The sequence below is a fragment of the Triturus cristatus genome, chromosome 4_1 (genome assembly GCF_964204655.1).
Source record: "Triturus cristatus chromosome 4_1, aTriCri1.1, whole genome shotgun sequence".
In the NCBI taxonomy this organism is placed as follows: domain Eukaryota; kingdom Metazoa; phylum Chordata; class Amphibia; order Caudata; family Salamandridae; genus Triturus; species Triturus cristatus.
In genome coordinates this window covers 923,443,165-923,468,117 of record NC_140585.1, presented here as the reverse complement: position 1 = coordinate 923,468,117, position 24,953 = coordinate 923,443,165, and the positions used below count along the sequence as shown (strand labels likewise).

The following is a 24,953-nucleotide window of genomic DNA, read 5'->3' as shown; positions in this document are numbered from 1 at the left end:
CCTCACTCGGTGCTCCCGCCGGTGACCGAGGTCCAATTTGGAAGCGGAAAACGGGTGACACCTCAGCTCGGGCTCACCAACACAGTCCCCTCATCTAGGACAGGATATTGTCAGGATTTATGTAGGAGGTCACGGAGGTCCTCGGGAGCCTCGCACCTACGCGGCCATCTTGGTTGCGCGCTAGGCTCCTCCCCCGGACTACTGTCTTGAGGTCATCATGGGGAAGAAAAGGTTTCAATTTCTTGAGGTGTTTTAGAGAGAAAAGAGCACTTTTTGCAGAGTTTTTGATGTGGGCCTCCATAGATAAGTTCTTGTCAAGGGTGATGCCTAGAGACTTAACTGTGTCGGATAGGACGATGGGGCAGTTTAGGGTGACCAGATTCTTGAGCCACTCTTGGATTGGACGATGGTTGCTTTTTGGAGAGAATAGGATTAGTTCTGTTTTATCTGGGTTGAGCTTTAAGTGGTTAGCGTTGAACCAAGTTTGGATCTCGGTTAGAGTGGCATTGAGGTGTTGGATGTCGCTGGGAGACTTGATTTTGAAATAGATTTGGGTGTCATCAGCGTAAAGGTGGTAATTCACTCCAGCTTTTTTCAAGATGATTGTGAGAGGCTCCATGAAAAGATTGAAGAGGGCCGGGTAGAGGATCGAGCCTTGCGGGACCCCAGTGTGACTTTTGTTGGCTTCGAAAGACAGGAGTTGATTTTAATTTGTTGCGAGCGGTGTTGAAGGAAGGAGGTGAACCATTTTAGTACTGTGCCATTGATGCCGGAGCACTTCAACAAGGTCTCCAGAATAGCTGGATGATTTACTGTGTCGAATGCCTCAGATAGGTCAATAAGGATGAGTAGGCAGGCATCACCTTCATCTAAAGCCTTGTGAATATCGTCCGAGACGTTGAGCATAGCTGTTTCCGTGCTATAGCCTTTCCTGAATCCTGATTGAAAGGTGTCAAGGAGGTGGAACTCATCAATGTGATTGTTGAGTTGGTGGATAACGCATTTCTCCAATGTTTTTGCCAGGAATGGGAGGTTGGAGATAGGTCTGAGGTTGTTGAGATCATTAGGGTCCGCCCCTGGTTTTTTGAGAATGGGTGTGATTTGTCCAAGTTGAAGGGAGTCTGGGACACAGCCTGAGGTGAGAGAGGCGTTGATGATTTTTGTCCAGAAAGGGGAAATGGTGTGGTTAAGATCTTTTATGATTGTGGATGGGATGGGGTCCATAGTGTGGGAGGAAGGTTTTAGGTTAGATATTATACTGAAAACCTCATTTTCCGACATTAGCTCAAAGTCGGACCAATGCGCATTGTTTTTTAACTGGAGGCAGACCTGATTGTCCTTGGTAAGAACTCTTTCTAAATGATCAGGGGTGGTTAGAGTGATGCAGGTTAAGAGGGAAGGAGGGTTAGAGGTTTGGATGAAGGACTGATCAATTTTCGAGACTTTATTAGTGAAGAAGGTGGCAATTTCTTCACAACGCTCATTGGTGGCTTTGATTTCTTGAGAGGGAGTGCAGTTAGTTTGGCTTTTGACAATGTTGAAGAGTTCTCTCGGTCTGTTTTTCACCAGATCAAGTTGGCTGCGGAAGACAGACGCCTTTTCACTGAAAATGTGTTTTTTGTATGCTTGCCGAGCAGATCTAAGTTGCGCTAGGTGTAAGGTCGAGGGGTTTAGTCTCCAAGACCTTTCCGTTTGTCTGAGTTGACGCCTTTCCTCATTCAGATCCACGTTAAACCAGGGTTTAAATTTGGTTTGCCTCAATTGTTTGAGTTTGAGAGGAGCTACTTGGTCTAGAACCTCTGTCATTTTTGAGTTAGAGTGTGTAGTGAGGTCATCAGCCGTCGATGATGAGGGTTGGAGTTGAAGATGGGCATGAATCCTGGATTCAAGTTCGGATAAAGGGATTGCTTTGATATTTCTGGTCCAGTGTTTAGGTTTGTCATCACGAATAGGTTGGTGGAAGACAAGTGCATCAATCTTGAACAGAATGAGGTGGTGGTCGGACCAGTCAATGGGAGAAATCGCTCTCAGAGAGACCAGATCATTGTTGGTAATGATCACATCCAGTGTTGCACCTTTGATGTGAGTTGGTTTATTGCAGAGTTGTTTGAGGTTATATATTTCAAGTAGGTTGGATAGGTTCTGGGCAGTGGAGTCTTCTGGGTCATTCCAGTGGATATTGAGGTCACCCAGGAACACGTCTTTAGTGTCTGTCATGGAGAACCGTGATATTAGGTCTGTTAGATCTTCGGGGAAAAGGGTATGCTCTCCAGGAGGATGGTAGATGGTGTGGAATTTGATGGGTGAGGTGCCCTTGGCAGTGAGTTCGACACCCAGGTATTCAAACGATAGGTATTCTGCAGGTTTAAGTTTGGTAATCTGTATTCCTGCCTTGTGGATGATCGCTAGTCCCCCCCCCGTTTTGATCGGTCTGTCTTGTCTGATGATGGTGTACCCTGGAGGGGTGAGAATGTCAAGAATGGGGGTGGAGTGGACATTGAGCCAGGATTCAGTGAGGAAAGCGATGTCAATTTCTTCAGCGAGTAGAGCTTCAAAAATGTCTGTGGCGTGTTGTACTGCTGATCTGCAGTTGAGGAGCATGCAAGAGAGAGGATGGGGAGCCTCGATGATGGGGGGAGTAAGGTGGATAGAGGAGTATTGAGCAGGAGGTCTAGGCGAGTTTTTTTAGGGATTCTGTTAGAGCCGATAATAACAGGCATGGGGAAAGGGGCTGACTTCTGGTTCAAAGCGAGGTAAGAGTTGTTGATCTTATCAGGTTTAGGTATCGAAAAGGGTTGGCGATCCCGGTTGGGTCGAAGAGCCTGACTCGCTGACAGACTGGAGGGACGAGGGGTGCACTGTGGGGCCAAGGGAGAGGTATTGAGTGGGGTGGGAGGAAATCTACCCGGGGAGAGGGAGCACGGCGGCTTGGTCCTGTTGAGAAGATCTTGTTGTAAGTATAGGAAATCAGCAGCAAGGGACTTAATTTTCAGCTCCATTCTGTTCAGTTGCTGTGCTATTGAGCTGAAAAAGTTTAATGTTCTAGGCAGGGGCCGAGAATGACTTGGGTCTTTGGAGGGAGAGTGGACAGGGGTCCGGGATTGGACGGAATCAGTGGGATTAGGAGAGGGGAGAGGTTGGACGCGGGGAGACGGATGACTATTTCACTACTATGACTGACTCCTGGACTTCTTAGTAGAGGGCCCTAAGGAATATGTCGGCTCAAGTTGGTCACTTGTTGATTTAGGTATACTGTTTTTCACTGAATGTGAACATTCCTCTTTTTCACTTGGCACTGATCACTGCACATTGCCCCATCTGCACTACGATATTGATTGGCACCCATCTCTGAGAAAATATGTAAATATAACTGCATTGAGTTAGCCCCTTTTGTTTTTTTCAGTACACACCAAAATTAGATTAACACTACCACTGAAATCATGGAGTTATCTTTACTTATCTCTATAGAAGGTGTAAACAATAGACAGACATAAGTATCATGAATGTACCCTAGAGTGCCCCTGTTTTCTTTATAGTGAAATCATCTTCCGAGCAGGAGAGCAGATTATTTTCTTTTTACAGCACCGAGTGGTAGGATCTTTGCCATGTACTCATGTACTGAGCTCCAGTTAATGACTTCCTAACAGCTTCTGCAGAGAGGCTTAGGTTTGCAAAGACTGTGTCGTCAGGAACCATGCACTCATGCTGAACGATGTAAGGGAGAGGCCTAAAACTTTCTCTCTCTGCGTGAACAGGGGGCTTGGCCCTGAGTAGGAAGATACAGTCTATTTGATAAAGATGGAGCAAGTCTGAGAACCAAACTTAATGAAGCCAAGTAGGTGTTACTTCAATGATGTCCCAGATCTTGTTTTCAGGGTATTCCGGATAGATGAGTCCCATTTCAACGTCCGGCCTCTCCTAGGATCTGTGCCCCTTGCCCATTAAGGAGGCAAAATGATTGGTGTTCATCTGAGTGGCAACACCATCTATGTTTTGCAACCCCTGAACTATTTGTGCTCTTACTCCATTCCCAGAACATTCTTTAACCAGCTGCTCTCAACCTGTCACTTAACCCACGTTGACTATGTCTTTGTCCATCCTTAGACCGCGTTGAACCGTGTTGAACCAGGATGGGCACCGATGTCTGGGTTGGAACATGGAGACCTCACCGGCCAAGAGGTCCCATTGCCGCTCTCTACAGCAGTCCTGGGCCCAAGTACGCTCTCCCTGGAAATACAGGTCTGTCTATGATTGTCATGGAAATGCTGCAACCTGTCACTTTTTCTGTTTTCCTCCTACTCCTTCTCTTGCTGTATTCCTTGTCATCTTCTCATTGTTGCATTCTGAAACTTTAACTCTTGCCAGCCATCAAAATCTGACTTGCTTTAACCCACCTTCCATGTTTCTTGCTGGCTGCTGCTCTCTTTCACAGCCTGCATCTGCGACTCCGTTTCTAATGCTAGTTTTCTCCTGATCTCTACACTACCATCGCTTTACTGGTTTTACTTTATCATTGATGGATTTCTTTTTTATTGTGACCCTATCTCTGGTGTTGGTAACTTTGCTTCATCATCCCCACATATTGACTGTCGCCCAGTGCCTCTCTTTGTTGCTGTTTGTTTTACTTGAATTTAACTCTTCTACTTCAGTGTCTCACAGTTTAGTTGGCTGGTACATGTGACACGTTGTGTGTCATCTGATTTACTTGCATTTTCCATGTATTTTGCCCCCTCAACTTCTCCCCATGGGTCCTGACATTTTTTATTCTTCTGTAATTTTTTGGTTAATCCTTAACTTCTCTGTTTGTCCTGGAATTTTTTGCTTGTCCGTATGCTTGCTGGGACTCCTAAATTCAGTGAGTGGGTTATTCACCCATGTTGGGATGAAAGAGCGGAACTTGAAGCCTGAGAGAAAGAGGGTATACTTTAGAGAGAGAGATGCTGAGGAGACAAGTGGTATCCCACTGAGCCTTCTGTACTTGTCCAGCTGGACAGGCAGCATGGCTGTGGCACACTTCCCTTCTTTGCAGTTCTTGTCCTTCTTGGCTTCTCTGTATGCTCTATTACATTCTTTCCTTACATGTTTTTTTTGTTTTCCTTGCGCTTCACTGTCTTCCCTGCATTCTGAGCTCCTTGCTGTGGACCCTTGCATTTTGTGACTGATTCTTCCCTAAATGTTTGACACACTTGATTTCTTTTTATTCCCTCACCAACTTGCCTTGCCTCTGCATTGCCTGCCATTGCTAGTTTCTCTATTGATTCCTGACCGTATTTCCCTTTCTTTACATGGTTTGCATTTCTTCTGATATTCTAGCATTCTTTCAGTGTTCCAATACTGTTTTTTATTCTCTTGCTGCTCCTGGTATTTTTAAGTTGAGGTTTCCCAGCCAGCATTTTGCAGCTGCCTTAGTTTTCTATGTGTGTTGCTGGCCTTCTTGGCCTCCTTCCTTTGTCTCCCTGCAGTGTTGGCTCATTGGAGTGTTGAATATTCGCTCATTGTCAAAGGGGATGTTGACGAGTTTTATACTTACACTTACCTTCTTCATCTCTTAGGCTACGCAAATCATGACCCATCAACCTACCGGGCCCCTGCATACAGCTTTGGGACCAGGCGATTTCGGTTAACTGAAGACTCCTCTCCAGGGCCAGCCTATATGATCCCAACAAATATGACAATGCGCGGCAAAGACGGACAGCCAGCCTATTCCCTCTATGGGCGCCCAAGAGATCTCGACTCCTTCAAGACACCTGGGCCAGGTCTGTGTGGATCTTTCCAATCATGTGGGATTAGAGGGATCAATTGAGAAATAGCCATGAGTTCTGGAAACAATCTGCAACAAATACAGGCTTGAGGGGTTAGTTCCCTACTGCTGATTTCTTTGTGGCATGGGCACTTAATTGGTAAACAAATTGCTCGCTTGCCTGCACAGTAATTTTAGGTCAATAATGTCTTTATAAAATCGTTCTGGGTTGGTACTGCCTATTGTCCTGATTACTTACTGGTAATCCTCATTACTCTTAGGCCTACTCGTCCTTGACCCAGTCATAACACGTGAGGTAGTATCCAATCACAGACAGGAAACAAAACAGGAAACACTTGCTGAGCCCACCTCCCCTCCCGCCAAGGGCTATAATGCACTTCTTGACATACCAAGCGCAACAAATGCCTGATACCGGGAGGGTGGGTGGGAAGTATGACTGGCTTGAGGACGAGGACCTGTCAGATGGCTCTGGCCTTGTCGCGATCCTAAAGGCCCTGCTTACATAGGCATGGGATATTAGGAAACGTAATTGCTGTAATGGCCAAGGGTCGACAAGTAATCTACATGTAATGTAAATTTTATGCAAACTAGTAAATAAAAAAAAGAATGGAAGTAGGGCCGATTCCCTTATCGATTGTTTTAAATTAATGCGGGTTCATGAGTGGCAGTGTCATAATGCTTGGCGGTGGAAGAATGATGATTTTAGAATGGTATTCTGATGGGTTGGTGGGTTGCCAATTTCTCTTCAAGTAAAGTTCATGTTGCACCAGTGTGCAGTGATTGAGAATTGCAGTTCATGTTTTCTTACTCTGTATTACAGGTGCTTACTCACCGGAAAAAGCTGGGAAATCTGCCTATCGATCTGCCCCAATCTACTCACTGTCTTCCCGGACGAAAGCCTTCGGCAATGACCAGACTCCAGGTAATGATGTCAAGGAAAGGGACAGCCCCAACAAACTCCAGTGTGCCCAGGTCTCACTGCTCTGATCTGGTTATGACATTCTTAAGTTAACATACCTGCTTGAGGTCACGACTGCTTGGCGTCACCCTCAGCATTACAGGGGTTTGAATCAGTAAGAGGATTTGAAAAAACATTGCATGTGGAAACAGATTTGAACTCTGAGGACATATAGTCTAATGGCTTAGATGATGACCATGAAACACTGATGAGTTGATCCAGTACCTGCTTCTTCACTGGACCAAATCTCTTTGGGCATCATTTAAGGTTTAGAAGGCAGTCTGTCAAGTCGTCGAAGCGGTTGGAGTTGTCGAGGCATCTGAACTTCTCTTTTAGAAACAAAGCAGTTTGTAGACCTGTAAATAAGGCAGGCAGTGGAAGTGACGCTGGGTGGACAGGGCAGTGGTCTGTTTTATATGAGAGCCCTGTGACTGCTCACTTCCAAATGATTTCCATGTGCCTCCCTTGTAAATATGTGCCGGGTAACTATGTAGGATAAACACTGTGGAGTGTGTGCAGCATACTGCCTAGTGCTCTGGAATTTAAATGTTGATAGTAGAGTTGTTTAAAATTCACAACTTCATGTAGTTGCAAAGCTTGTTTAGAGGTGAGTTTGCAGCGAAAACCTCTTTTGAAAAGAAATTTCTTCAATTACAAATAGATTTTGGAGAGTGTTATATTTTCCAACCGATCGTTCTGCAGATTTATTCCCCCACATTTTTTAAAAACATTCCTGGAATTAGTTATAAGCAACGTTTTCCAACCTAACAAGCCCCTGTACTGTCACAATTATACACTTCCACAAGGCTTTAAATGGGATGAAAAATGTGTGGGGTCTGCAAATGAGGCGTGGCCTATGTAATTGAGGGGGTGGCTTAAATATGTAAACTAAATAGTTGTGATTTCCGTAGTGTGCCACCCGACCGGTATTTTGGTGTCTCTCTGAGTTTCCGTTAGTGCATTCAGATTTATAGTACAACAACACACACTAAAACCAGCCAAGACTAGTGGCATTGTCAGTGGTTGTTAACTGTTTAAGATAAATGAGTAGCAATAATGATATTGTACTAAATAATATTGAAAATGTTTCAATTCTAAAATTGAGACTCTGAATTAAACATTATTGAGGTCTGTGAAAGATGTAGTGGTCTTCAAGGTGTCTCAATCACTTTTGTTATGTTCACTCTTTTGGACATGTATGCTCTTTTCTTATACATCTCGGCCATCTACATATCTTACACTTCATCTCTTTCCTCTTCAATACCCTCTTTTCACTCTCTCCTAAATCCCCTTCCTTGCACCTCCTTCACTTCCTGACCCCCACACAAGGCATGTGCTCACCTGTACTCATTGCATTTTCTCTTCCTTTCGCCTTGTCAGTATTTTGACAACTGTGTACCTCCTTCACACACATTTACACAGAACCACGATTGCCACTGGAATAGATGACCTTTGCTTTGTGCGCTCTGCACAAGGCCAGGGATTGGATGACCATGTATTCGGAACACCTTTTTCAGCCACTGGCAGGCAATGTGAGAAATTCGCACTGTTTTCAGCCTCAACTCCAGAGCTCTCAATTGTGGCCCGTTATAAACACCTCAAGGTGACTCACTTGAAAGTATGCACTGCACAGAAGTAATATGCTACACAAAAAATACAGAAACACAACATCCAGGAAATAGCTTACTTAATTGTGTACTCCCAAAAAGTGTTAAACATGTGAAATGTAAGTAGGAACCAAATGGCTGACATGGATTACCTTAACGGTTTTACATTCACTGCTTCAAAAGTCAATGAGTGTTTTTGCCAATCAAGCCCTATAGGGACTTCTTTATATATTTATATATATATATATATATATATATATATTGGGCCCTATAGGGACTTCTTTCAATGTCCTTTTTGAATTACTACCGGGACTGGGACCTAGCCCTGCATGTCCATGCACTCATCCCCTATCATAATTTGTTTTTTGTAATCACGCCTCAAAAGGATTCCACACGCCTGTTGTATTACTGTTCTATGTAAATTATCCTGCTGTAATAAAAATGTTTTATCCAGAGCCTTCCATTGCTCCTTGAAGCTAGGTCTGTGCTATATCAAATAACTTACTTTTTTAAATAACAGAACAAACAGATTACTCAGTATTTGCACAGAGCCACCTAGTGACCCAAAAGCGGCTGGTATTGGCGTAAAGTGGTGGGCGGTGCAGGGGACAAAAAAAGATCTTAGCTGGCTGCTGCTCACCGCTCTTCTGCTGACTGACGTGCACAGGCTGAGGCTCCCAGACTACCCTATGGCCAATCCCAGCACTTCTCTCATGCTGGTGAGAGAAACGCTGGGGTTGGCCTGAGCCGGCTGCTTTTCCGCTCCTTCGGAGACTGGGAGCCTGCACCTGCTGTTCTCTCCACCTGGCAATGCAGCTTGGGCTGGAGTACATGAGAAGGTTTGGCCGTCCTGAGACAGCTGGCCAAACTGACATGCGCACTGACAGCTGTGCCCACCGCTCCCCCTCTGTGCTTGCTGTAGTGCTGGGTGAGTATGGTCTGATCACCAAGACTCGGCTCCGAGAAGAAAAATAAAATGTGAATAAAACTGTTTTATTATCATTTTATTTTTCAATATTTGCAGCTGCTGGCCGGTGGATTGATGCTCCTCTGCTATAGCGGAGGAGACACCGCTGTAGCGACCAAGATGCCCTCAGTGTCTTTTCGGAGAAAACGATGCATCGTGATGACCTCAGATGCACTTGCAAATAACTCAACCCTTGAGTAACCCAGAAATACAGAATCTGTTAAAAGTTAAAACAAATTTGTGAATATTGAAGACAAACAGCCACAGAAAGAAAGAGAATAGAAACAATTATTCACAAAAAACATACATGCACACTAATTTTGTGATATGTCAGGGACCTTCAATGAGCTGCATAAGGTCGAAGGTTCCACTACTTAGCAAGACCCATGAAGTCAATAGGGTGTAAGAATGTCATTTCTGCCAACGAGGGCTCAGAACCCGAGGTCGTGGTGTGGATACAGAGAACCAAGTGCTGACATGGCTAGCAGCAGTAACCGAGAAAGCATAACCACATAGGCTGGACTTTCTCACATACGGGACCACTAAAGTCAGGTGCTGGCTTACAGCCTCTTACTGCTACAGCCTCTTATTGCCTGCTCTTCTAGCAGCACAGATATCCATATTGCGGAATAAGGCACAATATTGGATCCTTGGTACCCATCAAAAACAAAAACCAGTGAAGATCCGGCTACTGAAGCAAAACTGGTCCAAATACAGAAACAGTAGAGTCAAGGGGGAACAGAGGAGCTGTAGGGACTTGTGTACCTGGGGCCTCATTTATGAGGCCCCTTGTGCTGCGGGAATGTCACTTTTTGTGATGTTCTGTGGCGCAGGAGCTTGCTCCATTATTACGGGGCAGCACAAAGCCACTTTTTTGGCTCAATGCTGCCTTGTAAATAACGTTCCCTTTAACACAGTTTTCTGCATTAAAGGGACGTGCAATGGGTGTTGCTGGTATGTTCCCAGCAACATACATGGCTTTTTGACAGTGCCTCAGATTTACGAGGAATCATAACTCTGAGGCAGCGGCAAAAACCTACGCCTCCCCAGGAAGACACAACGAGGAGAAATATTTTTATTTCTCCACGTTTTTTAGGTCTCGCTGAGGCCAGCGCATGCGCTGGCTCGGAGAGACATTTTGTAGTTGGGATTTTTAAAGTGCTGCCTGTGGCCTAAAGCTTCAGTGCACGTGAGCGTGCATGCGCGCAGCCGCCAATCACGGCTGCGCGCGCACCACTCACGTGCTTGCCACACAGCGCTCCCGTCCAAGCGATCGCGATCACTTTCGCTTTGATCGCGATCGCTATTACTTTCGTTTTAACATTTTTTTGCGTCCCGAATTGCTTACTGCTTTAACATTTTTTTGCGCGGTGGTGAAACAAACCCGAACTGCTTACTGCTTTAACATAGTTTTATGCGCTTGTTTGTTTTCTTTAATGGCGCCCGAATTATCTTCATCTTTCACAGTTGTTTGCGTGCGCACTTGGTTTTATTTAATGCCGGTGAAATATACCAGAACTGTGTTCAGCTTTCACAGTTCTTTGCTTATTACTTGTAGGCAGACAACAACGTTCACAAAGCACTTTACGATAACAATGCGCTTTAGATGGTGGTGAAACAAACTCAAACTGCTTTAAAAAAAGAAATTGTGCGCGTGTTTGTTTTCTTTAATGACACCCAAATTGTCTTCATCTTTCACAGTTCTTTGCGTGCGCGCTTGGTTAACTTTAATGGCGGTGAAATAAAACAAAAATGTTCAGCTGCCACTTCCTTTAGCGATTTTGCATTACTCTTACTGCTAACACCCCCCTCCAACTCCTCAAACAGCACACCTTTATCTTAAACACAGGTCGGGATTTCCTGCAGAGGCATTCCTTTAATAAAAACAGGCGCCACCTACATTTACATATTTAAGTGGATGAAAGACCGAAACAATTCACAGGATCAACTGTTGGTGGCTTTCCCTCGCCTGCAGCCACGTGTCCCAGCCTCCCGCTGACTGGCATGGCCATGATTTGTGATCATTTGTTTTCCTTACCTATGTGTGTGGCCTAACTTAGCGCAACTGCCAGCGATCACACAGATATTCCGGGGCTTTGTTTGTACCGGTGTCATAACGTTCCCAACAAATGCAGACTACATTTTTTGAATGAATACCACAAATAAATGTTTTGGCAGGGAATTACCTGTTACACCAACTTAATGCATATGGAAATTGCTCATAATAATTTTATATAGCGCAAACACGACCTGAAGGTAGGTTTGGGAAATATTTCATTAAGGCATTACGTGCCCTCCATATGTCCCAGCCACCCGCTGACAGTCACGGGCAGGATTTTTGATCACGAAATATGCACAGTGGCACAACAAAGTAGGCTGACAGAAATAAAGAGCGTCAGTCAGATGGCTTTATTTACCTTCTTTATGTCGCCAAGGCATGTGCTGATGACAGGCTTTCTGCCCAGCGCAGCCAACATCAGAAAAAGCAGGGCTTCATTCCCATGTATATGTTTTAAAAAATATGTTCGAATGAGCTCTGCACGGCCGTGTCTCCTTCTCGCACAGAAGAAGTGGTGCTAACAATGCTGGGCTTCTTCCATGTCCAGCTTTCCATTGGAGGCAGGCGAAAACAAATGTATTTGTGCCCTTTCAGCAGAACTGTGCAAAGTGTGCAGTATTGATGGCCCTGCCTGCACTGGGTGTACGAAGGAAGTGTGCCGTGCCGCTAGCCCCTTACCTTCACTATGTGTGTGGCCTAAATTAGCGCTCCTGCCAGCGATCACACAGTTATTCCGGGGCTTTGTTGGTACCGGTGCCACAACGTTCAAAACAAAAGCAGACTACAGTTTTCAAATGAATACCTTAAATAAATGTATTTACCGGAAATTATCCGTTACATCTACTTAATGCATATGTAAATTGCTCTTACTAATTTTATATAGCGCAAACTCGACCTGAAGGTAGGTTTGGGAAATATTTTATTAAGGCATTACGTGCACTCCATATGCCCCAGCCGCCCGTTGACAGGCACGGGCAGGATTTGTGATCACGGAATCTGCACAGTGGCACAACAAAGTAGGCTGAAATAAAGAGCGTCAGTCACATTGCTTTATTTACCTTCTTTATGCCGCAAAGGCATGTGCGGATGACAGGCTTTATGCCCAGTGCATCCAACATCAGAACAAGCATTGGCATAGCCAAAAGGTCTCGCCTTTGGGACCTTATAAGTGGTTAGCTTTCAACAGTTGATGTTGCACTAAGGATATTGTGCTGCATATTTAAATACTTATAAGGTCCCAAAGTCGAGACCTATTGGCTATGCCAATGCTTGTTTTAGGTCTCGCCTGACCCAGCGCATGCGCTGGTCTGGCGAGACATTTTGTGAGGGCTCCAAAAAGTGCTACCAGGCCAGCCTAGAGGTACAGTGCATGTGCGCTGGGCGCGCGCGTCGCGCTTTACCGCGATTACTTTCACTTTCGCGGCCGCTTTGATGTTTGATCCCGATCACTTTCACGGCCGCACGGCCGCTTTGATGTTCTCCGTGAGGCTTCAATAGATTGCAGCAGTTAAAACAAGCATTGGCATAGCCAATAGGTCTCTCTTTTGGGACCTTATAAGTGTTTAGTTATGCAACTGTTGCATGGCTAAACACTTATAAGGTCCCAAAAGGCGAGACCTATTGGCTATGCCAATGCTTGTTCCTTTTTCTATGTGTGCTGCATTCTGCAATACACAGAGAAAGAGGAAAAAGCCTCTTGTGATTGTTTTTGTGCAAGAAGGTTTCACTTCCTGCACAGAAATAAGCAACCCCGCAATGCAGGCACCCTTGCACCATGATGCAAAGGTGCCTGCGTTGGCGCACGGCAGCCCATTGTGCGCCGGCGCAGGGGGAAGGTACAGGAATGCGTCGAATCTGATAGATTTGGTGCATTCCTGTCCTTTTGTGTTGCTATAGGCCAGAGCAGCAGGAAGTCCTGCGGCGCTGCCCTACGGCATAACCTCATAAATGAGGCCCCCGGCGTACATCCACTGGCGTGACCAATGGAGACGCTTCAGTGTCTTTCCTCTTCCTCCAGTAACAGTCCTAGTAGATTGCCAGAGTTGGGCCTGAGTATTTTGGGAAATGTAATGTCGAGCAAAGAAAGTTGATGCAAGGACGCAAGAGCAACGTTTGGTGGAGGGTCCAGGGGCGCAAAATGACACATTTGTATGATACTCGAGTTGGTTGAATCTGCATTTGAGTATTAAGTGAATACAATTCCTACTGGTGGCTTCGGAGGCCGAATTTGCACCACTCCCACCTGACTGACGGGCCCTGCTTGAGTCATGTCCCGTGGCTGTAGGTGTGTACTCCACTCAGGGAGGAATGACAAAACGCTGTGCACTTGAGAGCCTGTGCTGGGGAGTGTGTCCTGTGTAGTTGAAGCTGCTCTGTGTCCGGGTGAAGCGGCGCCCGTGCTGAATCTGTGCTGACCTCTGCTCCTCCTTTTATCCACCCCTCAGGGCCGGCGGCGTACATGCTCCCTACGGTGCTCGGGCCGCACATAGTCAACAAGACAGCAGCTCCCAGCATCACCATCACCGGGCGGAGCAAGGTTGGCAGCTTTGCTGAAGATCTACAGAGGGTCAGTAAAGACAGACTTTTGATATCCCTTCTGTAACTGTTTAGGTCTGGCTATAAACCTAGAACTGATGTCATCAAGTGACACTATACCCAGAGGCCAATGGGTGGGTCAGATCCCAACCCATTGCTGGTGGAAGCAGCATTCACATTTGGGATCAGCACTCATTAGTCATTCGTTGTTGGAAATGTCAGTCATGATGTGTGGAGTCTTGGCGCTATACCATATGTACGGGTCTGCCATGGGGGAGGTGAAGTCTAGCTGGCGACTGTGGCCCGCTCCCAGCCCTCTGCCAAGAAGCTGTCACATGCCTTGTGCAGATCTTGGCACAGTGGCAGAGCTATGCACATTACCTGCTAACTCCAGCATACTAACGGTGCCCAGGTCTGAGCTGCGCTGGCAAGTACACATGGGCCGTGTGCCTCAGCACCCACATTTACACCAGTGACAGTGACACGAATGTGAGGGGCATGAGTCTGAGGGCCTGGATGCCTGCGTTCCCTCATGAAAAGACCTTTAAATCTGCCATTCTTAGCCTAGCTTGTCCTAATCAAGAGCCTAGAACCTCAGACACCTGAAACGCCCGTCCGCAACAGGGCAGAGACTGGGCATAGCAAAGAAGCGCCCAGTCCGGCCAGTCTCAGAGTGGGACCTTTAAATGCAGAGGCACCCTGAAACCCCCTTTGTAGTGGAGAAAGACTATGGCTGGTAGGAAGGGGGCCATGCCTGGAGGAGGAGAGACACCCTTCACACCAGTGCCAATAGAAGATGCATGGGCAGAGCTGCTGTGATCCCCAGGTCCATGCACGACTCTCTCCTTGGCATTCAGGGGCTTGTAGTCCTGGTTTTACAGTGGAATAAACAAGACTACTAGTGCCAGAATGTAAAGAAAACATTTGTACTGGCTATCACTATGCATCATTATTTCCAAAGGTTGTCTGCACACAGTATTCCTGCCAGGTAATCCCAGGGGACCCTCTGTATCAATGAAAAATGTGTGTTTTATTGTGAATGGTGCATAATGCACTATGGGAAATGACTCCCACAGTATAGCACTAATTTTCTTTTAAAGAGGGCTTCATGTTGCACTTCTGCCGTTTCTAAGCACTGTAGGTGACAGGTATGCAATGCACAAAAAGGGCTAGCATGTGAAATGAATTTACCTAAATGGACATAACTGATTAGCACTACTTGTGAGAAAGATCACACATATTGTCACACCTAAGACATTGATGTCACACATAATCACCATGAAAACGTAGAAATGTCACACTAAGTCAAAAGGAACTCGTGACTTCCCCGCTTCTGCAGCCTATCCTACTCGAATTTACATCCATTTCAGAAACAGATTCCATGGCTGAACTTATCAAATGCAAATCAGGCTCACCCAAAGACCCTTGGCCTGCCAAGCAATATAAAAATCTTGCATCCCTCCTCAACCCCCACCTCAACTCTATCTGGAATAACTCCCTCAGAACGGGCTGTTTCCCTGTCAAATGGAAACATGCCTCCTTAGTCCCCATCCTTAAAAAACCCAACTTGGATCCAGACAACCCCAGTAACTACAGGCCTATTTCTCTCCTGCCTGCTCCAGCCAAGATCCTGGAAAAACTGGTACACTCGCAGTTGTCGAATTACATTGAAACCAATGGGCTTCTCCATGACTCCCAGCACGGTTTCAGGTCGGGCCACAGCACCGAGTCGGCCCTAATTGAAATGGCTGACTCGGTGAGGTGGACGCTTGACCAAGGATCGAGGGCGGTGTTGGTGCTGCTGGATCTCTCGGCAGCATTCGACACCGTCTCTCATAAAATCCTGCTGGAAAGACTGGAGGACCTTGGGCTGGGTGGCGCTGTTCTGAAATGGCTCTCATCTTACCTTTCGGACCGCACACAGCAGGTCTTCACTCCTCCATTCACCTCTTCTGCCAGACCACTCAAATGGGGAGTCCCTCAGGGTTCTTCCCTAAGCCCGCTCCTTTTTAATGTGTATTTCACCCCCCTGGCCAAGCTGATTGCACAGACGGGGATTAAATCTACCTCCTACGCTGATGACATCCAGCTTCTTTTCACCTTTGACTCCCCCTCCGCCTCAGCTTTTGATCCACTTAAATCCTGCCTTAGGGACATTTCGAGCTGGATGGATGCTAATTCCCTCCGACTCAATGCTGGAAAAACAGAGATCCTCTTTTTCAACACACCATCCCCTCTGGACTCCAGTATATGGTGGCCAGAAGACCTGAGCCTAGCCCCCACCCCCAAAGATTCGGTGAGAAATCTCGGAGTTCGCTGGGACAATCAACTTAGCTTTAACAATCAGGTGCAAACAGTTGCATCCTCCTGCTTTGCTAAGATCCGCACCATAAAACGCCTCATTAACTTCTTGCCGGCGGACTGCCGTAAAACTGTGATCCAGGCATTGATCATTTCACACCTCGACTATGCCAATGCCCTCTACCTTGGTATCACAGCAGGCCTCTGCCATAAACTTCAGACGGTCCAATATGCCGCCGCCCGGCTGGTGGAGAGCATTCCTGCTAGACACCATATCACTCCACACCTCCGCAAACTCCATTGGCTGCCCATAGCCAAAAGATGTGTGTTCAAGGCCATGACATTGGCCTACCGAGCATCAAAAGGCAGTGGATCGGCACACCTGAAAAACACTCTGCGACCCTATGCCAACTCCAGGACTTTACGTTCCAATACCCTCCACTTCCTGGAAACTCCCCGATTTAAACGCTCTCGGGCAGGTGGAAAAACCTTTGAGGTCTGTACCTCTCAGCGCTGGAACAAGCTCCCACTAGCCTTACGCACTTGTCAATCAGAATCAGCCTTCCGTAAATCCCTGAAAACACATCTATTCTCCTCTTAAACAGTGGAATTCTGACCCCTGACCTCTATGTTTCAGAGTTCTCAGCGCCGGGACGCCCCGTTGGGGCCGCTGCGCGCTTTACAAAATACTCAAATAAATAAATAAATAAGTCCAGTGAAGCCTTGGCAGCTATGCATAAGGGTAGACGTTAATGTTATGATACCGGCTCAGTGCACTGCCACTAGGTGCTTGGCAAGGTCCTATCCTTTGACAATCAAAGGCGATTACATTGTTCTCTTAGATATTGTTGTGCCTTACTACGTCATGGCTATGCCAAGCGTGCATGCTGAGAACCAAATGTGTGTACATATCACGCTTTAGAAAATGATTCGCCCCACCGTTTCTTTAAAAAGGGGCCGCTGTGCTGCTTCTTTATGCAGCTCACTTTTGAGTCGATTTCATGTAAGGTGGAATATCCCAGCATGCACGGGGGCACGCATGGGGCACAGGCTGTACACAGTGTTGCTCCATGTCTCCCAGGTAAAGCAGAGCAGCAGCGGGCGCGGATTCCCCCCTCCTGACCAGCTCTTATCCTCCGAGTCATGTAAACAGGATTCCTGCCGCTGGCATAAATTGCACTGGGGTCAATGCCAATGTCTCTTCCTGATTGTACCTACATTTTCGACTACCGAGTCTCATGTGTGGCACACACCGTACTCAAGCGGTAGGGCGTACTGGGCTGGTTCTAGAGCAAGGTACTGCGTCATCACCGAGTATGCTTGCCGACACCTCAGGCTTCTTCTTAAGGAACAGGAATTGGGGGTAACGTGCCTTGCAGACAAGTCACTATCTACTCACCCCTTCGAACAATAGAAAAAGCAACAGGCCCAACCAGGAAATAAGTCTGGAGCTAGCTTGTTTCACACTAATCGGGTCACATGGTCCTTAAGGCAAGTGGACTCCGCCATTACCCTGGTGACCAGCCTTGTTGGGCATCAAAACGTTTTGTATCTCCTGAGAATGGGGAAGACTGCCTATCCCCTCACTGTTCCTAATGTGAGATTCTGGTAAAGCTAATGGAAGGCTTCCTGCTAGCTCATTTTGTAAACGCTAACAGCCAGAAGGGTGCACTGATGGCAAGATGATGGCCTCTGTGGCGATAATGGTTCACTGATGAGATCTGGAGTCACTTTTGAATACATTCCTGGTACATGGTTTCACTGAGCAGCATTTACCAAAACTAATTTCTTGTAAACGAATCGAAATGGAGTACTATCATCTTCCCTTCTGGCAACTTGTTCTAAAGAAGCCTAGTGTCTACTAGCTGAACTTGAGTAGCGATTCTGTCTTTACGGGCACTCATACTTACTTTGTTCTTTGCATTTTTCCTACATTGCTGCAGAGGCATTGAATGCCAATCCGGTGGTCTGGAAAGCTTTATCAAACAGCAATGTCAAACATCACTGAAGTAAGAATTCACTTAGAGACTGTATGAAGAGTTCAAATAACCCCAGAGCAACAGTAGTTATGGCTACGAATGGGTGCACAGGTCTTGTATGGTTATATTAGTAGGCACTCACCCTCTAATGCTCAAACTACTCTAAAACCATAGACCAATTTAAACAGAAAAAAACACAAAAAGGAGTGCCTCAAGAGTCCAACAATTGAATTATAGAGCTTGTTCTCTGTTATTCTTTCCTCCTTTCACAATAAATACATAGTTCAATGGTGTCAACCCCAATAAACTCTTCTCCAGTACCGAAATAACGTGGGAGCCATTGTATGAAGTCTCAAAAAACAGTTCACTTTATTAATCTTCAATACATCAATGAAACAGCCCGGCCAACGCGTTTCATTCTCTGAGAGGACTTCATCAGGCTTTCTGTATTTCTTTGCAGCAGTATCACATCGAAGTCTTAAGTGTAAGGTAAATCAGTTCTTCCAGAAATTTCTCAAACACTCGTATGGCTTCTATAGTATCGTAGGTAAAAAACAGAAGCCAATAGATAAATAATGTAGCTTAATATCCACACCCTAATGGGTTCTGTAAGCCCAGGCTAAATTATAGGACGTGCCACCTCTGCCACGTACCTTCATGTTATTCCCTAACCTTCTGTTACTTCCCTACAATACTATAGGAGCAATATGAGTGTCTGAAGGATTTCTAGGAAAACCTATTCATTCAAACTTTGGAGACTGTAGGACTTCCGATGTACCTTGCTTCTATTTCGGTCTCTGATTCCACAAAGGAGGAAGCAGGTGTTGGCGCACAGATCCACAGCAGTAGCATTCACTAAAGGGCAAAAACAGTGAACCAGAGCTTTGCTCTCAACAGTGTGGAAGTGGGCAGAATAAAGAGGTTCAACAGTGTCCACACGTTGTACTGTAGTAATACTGCCCATACTGTCCCAGGCAATCTTTTGAATTGCATTCTTTGACAGACGCCACACTATCTGGGAATATATCACCTTGCATGGTGTTGTGTGGCATAACTCCTCAACCTTACTGAATGAGCATGTTTGTATTGTGTTATTGCTATAACATTGCTATCAAATGACTACAATGGTTTTGAACTAGGCTGCCCATGAACCTTACTCTAAACTGTAATATTTTTTATTTATAGACTCCAGGTCCTGGGACCTACCGTATTACGGACCCAAGTACTTATAAAACTAGACCACCACATTACAGCATGACAGCACGCAACATGCTTCCTAGCGACCACACCACCAAACCAGGACCAGGAGCGTATGCCCCTGAGAAGGTAAGCAACCATGTTGGATGTTGAATAGAGAAAGGGAATAAAAGTGGCAAAGACATAACACAAACTGTGGTGGCACACAAAAACATCAGCAGAAACCTTCAAACAGGTGTGTGCCATCAGTAAGGTGCCTTTATTGAGATGACATTGCATTGTGGTAAATGTAGTCCTTGATTATTTCATTCCATTTTCAATCTTCATTTAGCAGTAAAATACTGAGCGATTGCCAGTGCGGTAATCTACAGACATTAGGACGTTTCATTTCATTCAAGCTCTTCAGAGGAACCTAACCTTGTTAGGTGGAACCATCTAGGAATTCTGCAGAAAATGTAAATGGGAAAAACACGGGTACCTGTTCCAGCATGCGAACAACCCTTTGACAAACCTTTGCAGGAATTCTACTTGTCATATTATAAATATGTCTGTCTGTCAGCCACCCACAGATTCTACTGGACAATGTCCTGGCGAGCTCAAAGGCATTTAGGTTAAAAGGGAAGTATTCAAGCCTAAAAAGATTAAAAGTACTGGTCAAAACGTGATTTCAGTTTTGGAAAATCAACCATTTTGATATTTTTCCATATATGCTGATGTAACAACTCTTTAGAACACATTGACTTCCTGTAAGGGTGCACTGTACACATTCTTTCATTGGAGACAATGGCGGCTCCTTGTGTTCCCTCGGGTGTACACCGGTTCTACTGACCGGTGACAGAAGTGCAGAGCCCGGTAGCCCATTCTCTCTCCAACAGAGAGACGGATTATCCTGCTCCTAATTTCCAACTTTGTTTTCTGACAGATTTTTCCTAGTGCTCGCACTGCCATGAGCTTACTACCAGCTAGCTTCCTCAGAGGTAAATACATCAAAGTAAGTGTACTTAGGTGGGACGTTCACCATGCGGGTGGCAGGCTGCAGTCTTGGCAAGGCCGAGTCCGCCCGCAGTTCTTCTCAGGTCAATAAAGTGGTGGGTGCCTGTAGAAATGTCTAATTATACTTGTTATTTGACAGCTAACCGACAATAGAGGTTTGTGATCTGCAATAAATCATTCATAGCCGTTAATACAACCTGGCAAAGTGGGGTTTTTAGGCATTCTGGGGCTCATTTACAAGACCTTTACGCCGTGGGTGCGCAACTTTTAACATGGGAAAAAGTGACGCACCAGTGGCGCAAGGGGCTTGTAAATAAGCCCCTCTATCTTTTTGTGGGCTATCTGCCTGTTACCAGACACCCTTTCACCCCAGTGTCTGCTTAAAGTGCCTGTTGTTATTTTTGCCCTTCTTATTGTTTTTCCTTCTTATTATTTTATTATCATCATCATCACCATTCTTATCAAGAGGGAAAGAAAATATGGTAGCCTGATCGAATACTGAAAATTAAAGCTTATTAGGAAACATATATTGCGTAATTCAATGCTATGAGATACTCAGAGAACTCCAAATTGCGTTCAAAAAGATAGTGTCCATCCTACACATTTTCTTAAGGTAATAAAGAAAAAAAAATAGAAAAGTGATGCATTTCTGTCTTTCCTAGTTCTAGCGCCCACAGAGAAGGCGAAGCTTATCATTTGCTGTGCCCCCTTAGTGGTGGCTCCAAATTCAGGATCTAAATCGGCCCGAGTCCCCATAGTCGTCTGGTGGTTGGTGGATCACTGTGCCATGTTATATGTATTTTTCTCATTACAGGTCTACGTCAACCGGTTGCAGCCTCCCAACTATTCCTTCGGCATCCGTCACTCGGAGTTCTCCGCGCCGCTCATCGTGGACAGTGACCTGGTGGACCAAGCACCGAGGCTTCCACGAGTGGCGGAGCGCTGCCCTTAGATGAGGCGTTCATGGGACAGAAGCAAAAGGGGGATTTGTAGCTATAGATCTAGATACAGCTAAGAGGATCTTTATTTTAAATGCTCATTTCTTCCCATGTTTTTGCAGCATGTGTCTGTTTGTCTCTGGTTTTTGACAGTCTTACTTATGATGAGGGAGGCTGTCCATATCCCTGCCTTGTTTCCTTCTCTCTACTTTCAGGCTCTTCTAGCTTCGCACCGCGAGCTTTTCAATCTCCTGCATAAGGTTCTTCTGTTGCGGAAGACCATGTTGTTCACTGAAATTTGCAAGCACTTGGACAGTTTGTGCTCAGCAGCAATGAGGATCACACCCATGTGAGGACTGAAACATCTGCCTCAAAGGGTGGGAGAGTGGGAGCGGAAGGACAGGCTGCAGACCAGGGTGATCCAGATTAGGAAGGTCTGCAAGACACTTAACCCTCTTTTGCTTGGCCTAGCTGACCCTCGCTTGTGATCAGTGCTTCATTTGTGAAAGGTGCCCAGAGCTCTGCTCAGAAGGCTGCAGACTGTGCAGTTACATGTCGCCATGTGCATTACCAAGGCTGTATAGTCTTGAGTCCACTTCCTGCCTCTTTAATCCACTACCAGACACTCCCCGCCCCATTATCACACTCTTGAAAATGTCCTGCTTTCTCACTTTGTGACAGTTTTTCGTCTTTCTCTTTCTCCATTTTTTGGCTTTGTTTATTTTTTCCCTGTCTTGCTCTTGGCAAATGCTTAATACGGAAAAATAAGTGCCAGTCCCTAAACATGAGTGCTAATGGCTCTCACCGGCAACCACCAGCTCAAATTAAGCACTGCTTCGGATCAGTTTTACATAGCCCTTCTCAACCAGTCAGAATGTCATTAAGTTAGTCTGACATTAAAGTGATGGCCCAACTTGAACGTTTCATTGAGAGGCATTAGTGTGGATGAATATTTTGGAGGGACACAGGAGTAAACTGACATTTTGAGACTTACAAATAGATGTAAACTCTTCAAATTACTTCAAAGCTATGATTGCATTGTAAGCCAATATAACATGTATTTGTACCGCTTTTCTTTATTCCACAGGGTATATCAGCACCACATAATAGATTTTAGTATTCTCTAAATAAACAATATTCTTTATCATACTCAGAAAGGGAAAAGGCTGGGTGAACATGCTAGGATCCACTTGTAATATGAAATATAGATGACTACAGTGCATTTATCCAATGATCCTTCACACCCGTCTCTGAACCTTTGGCTGTCAATTTCTCTCTCCTGTCTGCTCTGCTCCCTTCTTAGGTTTGTCCTTATTCTGTTTTTTTCATGTTCTTTCCCACATGTTTCTACTTTCTTTGTTTTATTTGGAACTCATGTATCCTCATGCAGCTCCCAGTTTTCATTTTTATTTTATTTGAAAAGTTTTATATATTGCGAATGTGACCCTTGTGGGTATCGGAGTGCTTTGCAAGTAAATGGGGCAACGGCATACATATCCTTAAGCATAGTAAATGTACATACAGGATAAGTTAACAAAAAGCTCTTTTTATGTCAGTTTCCTTCGCTTCAAGTCAGCCTGCCAATTCTGTTGTATCTATCATCCTCTTTCCATCTCTCTCAGTGCCCTGCATACATTCCCTTCTCCTTACATTTCTGTCTTTGTCTTGAACTCTTCATTCCTCATCCTTTTACTCTCCCATGTTTCTTATATATCCCTCTCTGTATTTGTCTACCTTTCTCTGATCCTTTCTATTCTTCTTTATTTGATCTGTCTCCATCTCTGAGGCAGCCTTTTTCTCCAGCTCCTTCTCCTTTCTGAAGTGACTATGATGTGTTGTGTGGCCAATAGAGCCCTAGGATCTTGTACAGACACAAAAAGACAGAGAAGTATTCCTGATCCCTTTTGTAGAAGTTACATCCCAAAAACCCAGAATCATTAAATCCAGGCAGAAGAACATATGATCTTTTTTAGAAAGTGGGTTAACGAATCATGAAACCTGTAGGTGAACAACTGGTAATGCAAACGTGTTTATGTGTCAGCCGTGGTGATCCTCCATGTGAAAGCAGGCAAGTCTGGCCCACTTCCGGGTTGTCCAAATCTGCCCAGATGCACCCTTCTCTAGCCTGCAGCTGGCTTCTAGTTACCATAGTGACTCATTTAGTTATGCAAGTGCAATAGCAAAGGCCAAATATACTAACACCGCATGAAAAGAAACACAACCATCAAAATAACTCTGTTATTAATTCTCCACATTATCGTAAATCAAAGAAAAAAACTTGATTCACGCAGATTCAGCCTCTGACAGAAACACTGAACTGTTCCGTGTTGCACAAGCTGATGTTTTTCTCGCAAATCACATCTTTATAATCATTACTCTGCAGATTCGCTGAAAAGAAACACTTGTGTCTGTGCGTCGGCAAAGAGGACGCATCTGGAATTCGGCATTTTGAGGTCTTTCAGCCGCATGTGCAGAAAATGAACTTTTTTCACTGTGCCATGGATAGATTTACCCTTAAATATGATAAACCAGCCATACTCTTACCTCAGGTGTTTACTAACAGGGTAACATTTTGCTGAAAATGCAATCAAAGTGTACCTCTATTCCTAGCTGGACAGTGTGCCTTCAAAGGATATTGACGAGTGATCAATATCCTGGTGTTTTGTAATGCATTACCATGTATTGCTAGCTCATTTTGTGCCAATTTAAATAATGTAATCTCAGTTTGTGTCTGGGGGTCAGTGACCACTTTCTTATGTGTAGTGTATCCTGCTAATATTTACATGCTTGCATTAACACTCAGCCATGCAGTTCTGTTAATCTGTGTGAATGTGTCATAAAATCAATGATATGCCATTCAAATAAATTGTCCACATTTGTAGCTCTGCCTCTGAATGCCTGCTATTTTTTTATCGTGTTTCATCCTGTTCGGCATTTGTGATGTGATGTGACTGCGAAGTTGTGTGGAAAAGGTGACCCACCGAGTAAAATGCTCCAGATTTTCACGATTCCTGTGCACATACATATTGTGCAGCATTCACCACACTTAGGGCTAGATATAACAAGCAAAATCGCGATAGCAAACGGAATTCGCAGAATTTCACCGTTTGCGATGGCAAAATCGTATTGTGCAATGTAGGGAAGAAAAAACCCACTTGCAAAATAAGGAATCGCAGAAATTGTGATTCCCTATTTTGCGCACGCATTTAGAGGATTGCAATTTGCGATTCCCTTAATGCTATTCTAGTAGCCATCGCAAATTGCAATATTGCTTTAAGGTATCGCAAATTACCACCAACTTTTGGTGGTAATTTTCGATTTCCTAGAAAAATTCACTTTTTTGCATTTTTCAAAGGGCCGTGTGGCTCACATACATGTATGTGCGCCACATGTGCACACATGCACATTTCAGGGGTGCAACAGGGTGTCCTTTTGGAACCCTTGCATCCTTGAAATTGCATGCGCAATTTGCAAGTAACTATTGGGTACTCCCAAATTGCGCAAACAATTCCCATTCATTCCTATGGGCCTCTTGGCCCGTAGAAATGAATGGGAAGCCATTCCTTATTTGTGACTCACAATTTGCGAGTCGCAAATAAGGAATGCGTAGGAATCGTAAAATATTAACAGATTCCTACATACATTGCATTTCGCAAAT

At 45.1% G+C, this 24,953-nt stretch overlaps 1 protein-coding gene across 2 annotated transcripts in view; it reads left to right on the top strand.

Moving 5' to 3' along the window:
• Window positions 1-24,182, top strand: part of CIMAP1B (ciliary microtubule associated protein 1B) — a 106,689-nt gene extending 82,507 nt beyond the window's left edge. For both annotated transcript variants that reach the window (XM_085653765.1, XM_085653766.1), the window contains exons 2-7: window positions 4,105-4,239; window positions 5,553-5,756; window positions 6,582-6,683; window positions 13,797-13,918; window positions 19,353-19,493; window positions 21,172-24,182. In XM_085653765.1, coding sequence (XP_085509891.1) covers window positions 4,131-4,239; window positions 5,553-5,756; window positions 6,582-6,683; window positions 13,797-13,918; window positions 19,353-19,493; window positions 21,172-21,309 — 816 coding nt within the window. In that variant the 5' untranslated portion in view covers window positions 4,105-4,130 and the 3' untranslated portion in view covers window positions 21,310-24,182. The remainder of the gene's footprint in view (window positions 1-4,104; window positions 4,240-5,552; window positions 5,757-6,581; window positions 6,684-13,796; window positions 13,919-19,352; window positions 19,494-21,171) is intronic.
• Window positions 24,183-24,953: the final 771 nt, after the last annotated feature.